This window comes from Lactuca serriola, chromosome 8 (genome assembly GCF_051521515.1).
Source record: "Lactuca serriola cultivar US96UC23 chromosome 8, Lser_US96UC23_V15, whole genome shotgun sequence".
In the NCBI taxonomy this organism is placed as follows: domain Eukaryota; kingdom Viridiplantae; phylum Streptophyta; class Magnoliopsida; order Asterales; family Asteraceae; genus Lactuca; species Lactuca serriola.
Genome location: NC_136415.1, coordinates 100,196,526 through 100,205,100, shown reverse-complemented (window position 1 = coordinate 100,205,100; position 8,575 = coordinate 100,196,526). Strand labels below are relative to the sequence as shown.

The 8,575-nt window shown below is 41.9% G+C and overlaps 1 protein-coding gene across 1 annotated transcript; it reads right to left on the bottom strand.

Moving 5' to 3' along the window:
* Positions 1–6,237: 6,237 nt before the first annotated feature.
* Positions 6,238–8,101, bottom strand: LOC145066128 (kaempferol 3-O-beta-D-galactosyltransferase-like). The gene is made up of 2 exons (XM_079013310.1): positions 7,396–8,101; positions 6,238–7,295 (listed from the first exon to the last, which is right to left on the bottom strand). The coding sequence occupies exons 1-2, from the start codon at positions 7,934–7,936 to the stop codon at positions 6,400–6,402; spliced, it is 1,437 nt and encodes a 478-aa protein (XP_078869436.1). The 5' UTR covers positions 7,937–8,101; the 3' UTR covers positions 6,238–6,399.
* Positions 8,102–8,575: the final 474 nt, after the last annotated feature.

Here is an 8,575-nt window from a genome sequence, read left to right as displayed (position 1 = left end):
GATATGAAGTATTGTATATAAATTATGTGCTATGTGTGCATATTATCTGAATACTTGCTGTCTATGCTAGACGAACGATTTTATACACGTTTTAAACGATTTAAATGTATATGTATTTTATATCTACGAAAATGTTGGGATAAAACATGGGTAAATATAATAGATGGAATATGAGTTGGACGATGAGTTGAGAGGTGTTATAGACCACGAGGTGAGGGTGAGAGGTGAACGATGTGAGAAACCTTTTCCCAAACGATGGCCCTGTCATTCAGCAGAGTATGGATGACAACCACAGACTATTCTAGACTGTCCAGTGGAACACTAGCAGGCTCGCAACCTGTAAGTGTTGAGAACGATGTGTTCACCCGGTGTACTCTAACCCTAGGTGATCATGCAAACTTGATGCCTAAGCCTTGGTGATCATGCAGACTTGGTGCCTAAACCTTGGTGATGATGCAGACTTGATGCCTAAACCCTGGCGACTATGCAGACTTAGTACCCATTGTGTAAACCGTGGCAACGATGGACTTCATGTCGATTCCTTAGGATGATCCTTAGGAATGAATGAACAAGGAATAGCTGATTCTTAGGGTAGATCCTTAAGAGTATAGAAGATAATGGGGATGGGTAATTGGGTTGATTGTTTGATGTTTAAACATAATAATTATATTATTGTGGGTTGAAAAGCCAATGTACTCACTAGGTTTCCCAACCTGACCCACTCAGTTTATTTATATCACAGGTGTCGATATGAAGTCACATTACACTGAGAGATTAAGGAGATATAACTCACTACTGATAATGAATGTAAGTTCTGTTTATGCTTATGTTTTTGTATTGACAATGACATCCCAAAAGTTTTAAAAGGAATAAAAATACTTTTCTTTGGAAATGCTTTGATAACGTATTTATCATGTTTTACTGGGAACAAATTCCGCAACCTTTTTATTAAAAGAGATACTCAGATTTTTATAAAGCATAAACAAAAATCGGTCTTTTCTGGCCGTGAAAATGGGGATGTCACACCACAGGATTAGCCTAGCCCACAATCGATGACCGAACCATGCCCAGCCAAAGAGTGATTTGGAACTTGAAGCAGATCTTGGCCAATGTCAAACATGAGCCAAAATCTAGTAGGATGAAAGAGACAAGCGCCAGGTACAACAAAAATATAGGCAGAATGCCACCAATTTTAACACACAAGCCCTCCTGTAAAAGAAAACTGACAAGGGCTTCTGAGGAGCTAAACAACACCCCAAGTGACAGTGTGACACGTAAGGTTGACAGGCACGTAGAAAAGCACAGGTAGTACCCTTACCCGGCCAAGGGGAGGCGCTTCCTACAGTCTCAGCACACAATGGGTAAAGAAGAAGGGAAAGTGCAAGCGCCTCTAGAGCAGGAAAGACAAAATTCCACTCTCTCATGCTGGACACCAATGGTGGAACTGAGAGGAAACTCCAACCTATCAAGATGCACTTGCAACCGATGAGGAAAAGAGACACTGCCAACGTGGTAGCCACAGCAGAGCACTCAATAAAAAATAAAGTGGAGGCTTAGAAAAAGGAGTGTGGTCAAACTCTGCACAGGATAACCATACTCCAGGTGCTAAAGCTAAGACCGGGCATACGCCTTGATACGTAGACATTCAAGGTCTATTGTTTCATGTCTTTCTTTTTCTTTCTAAATATAATACAACTTGCATTTTGAAAGAGCTTTCCAAAATTCTATTTAACCAATTATAAAAACACAAAGTATAGAGGTTGTGCATATTTTCCAAGTAGCAACAATGGTTGATTACCTACGCTACTTGAGTAATATCTATGAAAGGATGCAACCGTAGGTCTTAAAAGAGCCATAATCTTTACCTATAATGTGCCAATAACATATCAAAGCTGAGAATGTATAAATCCCAATTAATGGCACAGAACAAGGGGTTCTAAAAGATTCATAACCTTTCCTCTATAAATTGAATAGTAGAAGGTCTTGAGGTGACGATCTCGGCAATGTATTGGTAGCTAAACTATACAGTATAGTCAACAGCATTGACTAACATTTCGCGGCTTAACATAATAAGCCTAATTAAACATACAAGTCAACAGAACATAGCTTAATAAGCAGCAACTATATGACGTCTGAAGCACACATTAGCCGATTAACACAAACCCTATAACAAGGAGTGTGCAAAAAAAAATTACAGTAGAAGCGTCAAATAGCCCATCCTTAAAGATACCACAGGACAATTCAAAATATGTGTATACATATAAAACAACAAAAAGAGGGGAAGAGAACACTTCCATGCCAAATACAAAGCTAAATGAAAAGTTCATGGTTAGTAACAACCAGTGTTTTTCACTATACATATAGTACATAGAAAGGCAACTACATTACTGAACGAACAAAAGGGACAAACACAAATAAGCCCTCGGAGTTTGAGGAAGAACCTCCCGGACTCGGTCTGCGACAAAATTGGCGGAAGCCGTCATAATCTAGCTTCCCCAAACGAAAAAGGCCCGTGAAATCTGTCTCAGCAAGGGATGATAGAGCAGTATTCGCATCTTCGGCTCTTCTCGCGACACGACCAGGATCCAGGACTTCAGGTTCACCGACAATTGTGGAACAACCGCCTAGTTGCTTCCCCTTTTCAAACCCAAGGATCTTACATGCCTCACGAACACCCTAGATCCCGCTAGCAAATTCCGCGCTCTCGATAACTTTATCAATTACACGAACCACCCCCTCCTCCAACATCCATTGCAAACCACCTCGGGCGACAGCACCATTAACACGAGCACGGGCCAGTTGGCGTTGGCACCTGACCAACTCACTTGCTAGCACACGCTTCTATCGAGTAAGAGAATTCACTTGGCTTTCGAGTCACTCTGTTTGGTCCTCCAAAGTGGCCACATGATCTTCTAAAGAGGATTTCTCGCAAGTCACAATACAATTCTGCTCAGAAAGACTCGACGCTCAGCCTCTGAATCACGAAGTTCTTCCCTTATGCTTGTCATGGCACGCCACAAAGTTTTCAACTATTTTTCATTCACATCGTCGCGGCAAACCCGGTCGGCAGCAACAACCATAAGGGAAGAAGTCTGAGTTGCGGCATAACGAAGGTCACCAACCATACGAGCGCTTGATTGGCTTGCAAGAGAATTCATTGTGGTTGGGGGTGAGCATAACGGATCCATTCTTGGGCGAAAATGTCTTCTGATAGTAAGGAATCCCTAGTAATCGCCCAGCCCGAGGCGCAGGCCTCAAAAGACAAGGGATGAGACGAAGTTCCTAATTTGCCAACCAGGGAAGGCTTCCCCATCTGGAAAGAACTTCCAGGTGAGCCCAGTACACCCCCAAACCCGAAGACAGAATCAGGATCAACTAAGAGTGAACCAGTAAATGACGAAGGTGGTTTCATCGAAGAACTAGGCACCACCACACTCTCTCTGCTCAGGCACATAAAACATACCACCAAGAACACCCCCGATACCACCAAGGAGTCTGGTCACGGACACAATCGTATGCACCTTACGAGGACGGAGACTCGCATCATCGGATTCAGTCTCCCCGTCTGACGATGGCACCACACATAAACTTCGCCTTTTCCGAATAGAAGCATTACCTTTTTCTGCCTGTACTCCCGTAGGCAAACTAGAAGAAGCCAAAACCAATGAACAAATTGGGGAAACGACCCCAATGGTCGGCTGGGAAGGCGAAGCAGGTCCACTAGAACCAGCATTTCCCCCTTCTATCGAGGACAATCCAACGAGCTCTTGCAAGCGCTTTTTCAGAAACGGGAGGAGGAAGAGCCTCTACAAGATCAATCTGCTGGTGGTATAGCTTACCCTGATAGTGACCACGCAGGGCCATGTCTAAGGAAATCTTGGCTTCAGCACCTATGAAAACAAACGACAAGAATAAGACCTCACAAGCCAAAAAGATACCCTATTCACATTCCTTTTTCTCCTTTTTTTAAAAAAAAGGGGGAGGATATGAGTTAATATCGCATCTCACGACGAACATATGCGCCATCTTCCCGCGAGCTCTCCAAGCGGCACTCATACTGGCCGCTGCAAGAATGAAATCTTCCCAGTTCTTTCCAACGATAGTGATGTTTCCCAGTCGCTTTCCAAGAGTCAGATTACTCCCAAACTACTTGGGAAGACGGTCAGTAAAGTCTCGGGTTCTACGAAACCTAGGCCCCCACAAGGTTTCAGTTTAACCCAAAGCCATTGTCGTTGCCAATTTTTCTTTGGAGCATCTTGTTCAGAAATCAACTGACGGATGCCCCTTCTCTTCGCTAAAGTGCAGACTCCGGAATTCGTATCCGAACAAAAAAAGTAACTAAAAACCCAAAAAGTGGGTATATAACCTAGAGATCGACAAATCAGTTCAAAACCTACGATCTTATTGACAGCGCTAGGGGTTAACTCGTCAACAGAGACGTCGTAATGATGCACAATCATGTCAAAAAAAACCAGAGGTTGACAGGCGCAACCCCGCTTTGAGCAGAGGAATCGGAACCCCCACTTTCCCTTGAGGACAGTCGTAGATCGATAACCGAAACGATCATACCGTGCCGAAATCATCATACCGTGCTTCGGTAAGAAACCGAAACGATCTTGCAGAAATTGGAATCCCTCTGCAGTAGGGACTCTACCATAAAGGTCCATTGTCAAAAACAAATGAATGATGGAAATGAAAAAATTGTAAGATGCTTGTGTTGATACAACGAAAGTAAAGAAAGGAGGTGATGATGGAAGGTCTCGGGAAAAGGGGGATTTTAAAGAAAAAAATGGCGTCACGAACTGTCTCACGATGGATCTGACACACATTGACGATGCTATCTAAGGCATGTCAAATGCTAGAGATAATCCCAGACATATATACACGTGTTGAAATATAGTCTCGAATGGTGACGCTGTCAAAGCCGACACATACACCTACAAGCCTAAGGAACTTGTTAATGTATCCCTCAGGGTGAACGTCAAAAAAGGAGAAGTCAAACTAACATCGGGCTTGGCCTGGTCAGAACCCAGTCCGAAGCCAAGGTCGGGCTTTCGCCAACACGAAGATCACTGGTGTGGCGGTTAAAGTGCAGAACCGCGCCTTAACCTGTTCTACAAGGAATTACATCCCGGTAAACGTGGGACCAATCAGAGAGTTCCACTTGCCCATTAGACGATAGCCACGATCTTCATAATAATTAAAAGATCTCCTCTAGACAATGAGGGAATGAGGGAAAAAGACTTGACGAAGGATCCTCCAATATGGGTTTGCCACGTCGCACCCCACGAGGGAATTCTCAACAGAATCAGTTTAGGGGCACGCCTCTCAAACAGGTATAAAAGGATTCTTCTTCCTCATGAAGAAGGTGACGAAACTCTTTTCCCTGTGATTTACTATTATCTTTCTCAGACCTCATACTAACTTGATCGTCGGAGCTTCCTCCCGGATGTCGACTAACGATCATCTTTCTCTTTTATACTGTGATATCAGGAGAAGATACATGCACGGATCTCATCTATAATCCCAACTCAACCCTCTCCAACATATCACAACAACATCCTACGTGAGACAATCATTAATAAGGTGTTCAAGGATGTTGATGTTTATGACTAACACGACCTCGACTGCTTGATGCTTAGTTCTTGTGTTTTCAATGTCGCAACTTTTTCATACGATCTCGGATTTTAACGATCTTTATATGTACGTGTTCGTACTTGAGTTTACTATAATTGTCGTTTCGATAACTCCTATTAAGAAGTAACATATTTTTACTTGCGGTTTTATAAAAAAAGGTTCATACATACGGTAATTAAAAAAAAACACATGTATATAAAAATTGTAAATAAAAATATATTATTTTTTAACGGAAGTAATCTAAACGAAAGTTATAGTAGACTCAACTATAAATGCATAGATATAAAGATCAATAAAATATAAGAGTGTATGAACAAGTTACGACGTAGGATGCTATGAGAAAAAGTAACGAAACTGCTCATTATAAGTATTGAATATGTATAAAAACGAGAATAACTTATTTTGTAACAAAAAAATATTAAAGACTAAATGAGCAAAAAAATACTAATGACTAAATCTATTCAAAGTGAGAAGTATATTATCCTATTAATCCATTTTTTTCGGCTTATCTGGAATAATTGGTCGTAAGGACTAAATGTATACGGCTAAACAAGTTGAAGAGACAAATATAAACAATAAAAAAACTCAATAACCAAAATATGTATAAATCAAAAAATATATTAATTTTATAAGTCATTATCCTTGATATTTTTCTAATTAAAATTCTCACAAAATCAAGATTAAAACTAAAAACCATAGATAGCTGCGTTAACATAATGACTTTCACAACTTCAATTCATTATAATGCTCCAGGACAGAAGATCAGAGGGTGGCATTAGTGACCACATCCACTAAAGTCCTGAAATTTTGATTAGAACTCCCGTTTGGTCCAACTGCCTCGTGAGCAAGCTCTTTCAAAGTTTCAATCCTCTCCTTCAGCTTTTTCGACGAATCATTGAGCGATAATATATGTTCAAGAGCAGAACGAGTTCCTTCTTTCGTGAATTTCCCACCTTCAATTCTCACCCCTATCCCCCAAACTCTCTCAACCATCCAAGTATTCATCTGTTGGTCCCCTAAAAACGGCCTACATATCATCGGAACACCAGCTCCAATGCTCTCCAACACAGAGTTCCATCCACCATGTGTTACAAACACACTTATTGCGAAATGCTCCAAGACCTGTATCTGTGGGGCCCATGATACAACTTTCCCTAATCCATTCGCAGTTGTTCTCTCCAAGAACCCATCTGGTAAAAGCTTCATGATATCGTTCTTTAGTGACCAAAGAAACGGAATTTTGGTCTCTTCAAGTGTTTCAGCCAAAGCGACTATCTCATCTGGAAGAAGCCTGCATATTGTGCCAAAGGAGATGTAGGCCACTGATCTTGGCTTTTGACTATCTAACCAAGAACTGCATGAAAATTCATCAAATATGGACGTTGGTTTTTGTTTGGAGATGAGATGGAAGGGACCAATGTTGAGAAAGTTGTTGAATTTTGAAGAGAGGTTTTTGGTGAGATCAGTGTCTAGTTCTTGAAATGAGTTTATTGCAACAACGGTGGCTTTGTCTAGGGTTCTTCCCATGTTATGTAGCATGGTTGAGAATGGTGATTCGAGGTTTCCGAAGAGGACTCCACCAGGTAAATCGCCTAGTCGAATCGTTGAGAATCCAGGGATCAAGTCAACCACTTCCTTGTCAGGCCCAACTGAATTACCTGTTAAGATGCATGTCTTGATTGTTGTATATAGTTTGTGTATAGATTTGTTTATTGAAATAAAAAGAAAAAGAATACGTTAAGATCATGTTTACTTTACCTTTGAGTTGAGCACCTTTTTCCCTAATGAGGTCAGTGTAAAAATGTGCAGAGAGAGAACAAGCTCCGGCAGTCCAAAACGACACCCAAGGAATGTTCAAATCCTCCGCCATCTGACTGGAAAACCAAATAAAAGCATCCACCACCAGGCAGTTGATTCTCAGTCCGATATCCTCCTCCGCCACTTTCACACCCCTCCTAAACTCCTCCTCCGCCACCGCCAGAAACAAGTTAATATCCTCCTGAGGCTTCCCCACGAAAGCATAATTCTCTGGTATGCCGTCGGAGACATCATACGGCCGTATGTTGTCACAACTGAGCTCAGAGAACAACGCCCGGTTAGATTTTCGGGTGTTGAAGAAGGAGAAAACCACCGTAGGGGCGGCAGAGGCTAGTCTCTGGACTAGGCTTAGAAGGAGCGGAGGGTGTGAAGCGAAAGGGAATGCAAAAACTGCAACATGTCTCTCCCATACGCCGCCGTTAGTGGTGGTGATATCCATTTCGGTGTCTTTCCTAGTGATAGGAAATTGGATGTTTATCATATATGTGAATTTATAGGACGATTACTTGAGAAAACAAATGTTGGTTGGTGATCACACAGCAACATGGTTGTTGCATGTTGTCGGTCAAGGCAACGAGGCCCGGAGACTGGTGATGTGTGGCGCGTGCGTCGGTTGAGTCGCTTCAATAAATTTGTGGTGTGAGCAGTAGGTGGAGTGAACGGCTCTTAAAATCTGGACACGCTATAAAGTCTGAAATTCCTTAATTACGATAGTGACTTGGTGAGTAGTAGGTGTGTTATTTTGTACACCATGAAAAATGAGAAAGTTGGGGATTAGATTATGGGAATACGATTTATTAAGGTAATTAATTTTTCGGTATTTTCATATATCTGAGTAATTTTTTTTTTTTACATATCTTAGTAATAAACTTGTTGGAAGTGTTTACATATGACCATTATGACTAGGGGTGAGCATTTGGACCGGCCCGGACCGAACTGGATCGGACCGGCTCTTGGACCGGACCGGTTATGGAGAATTTTGTGGACCATGGACCGGACCGGATGAGTCGTGTCCGTGTCCGTGTCCGTGTCCGGGTCCAGGTCCGGGTTTACCGGTTTTTGGACCCGTTTGGACCGGTACAACTTTAATTGCATAGAGTATAATAAGTAATCTACATTG

Coding starts and splice junctions, on each gene's coding strand:
- LOC145066128 (XM_079013310.1), bottom strand. CDS start 7,936: ATGATAAACATCCAATTTCCTATCACTAGGAAAGACACCGAAATGGAT. Junction 7,296..7,395: donor AAAAGGTGCTCAACTCAAAG/GTAAAGTAAACA, acceptor GCATCTTAACAG/GTAATTCAGTTGGGCCTGAC.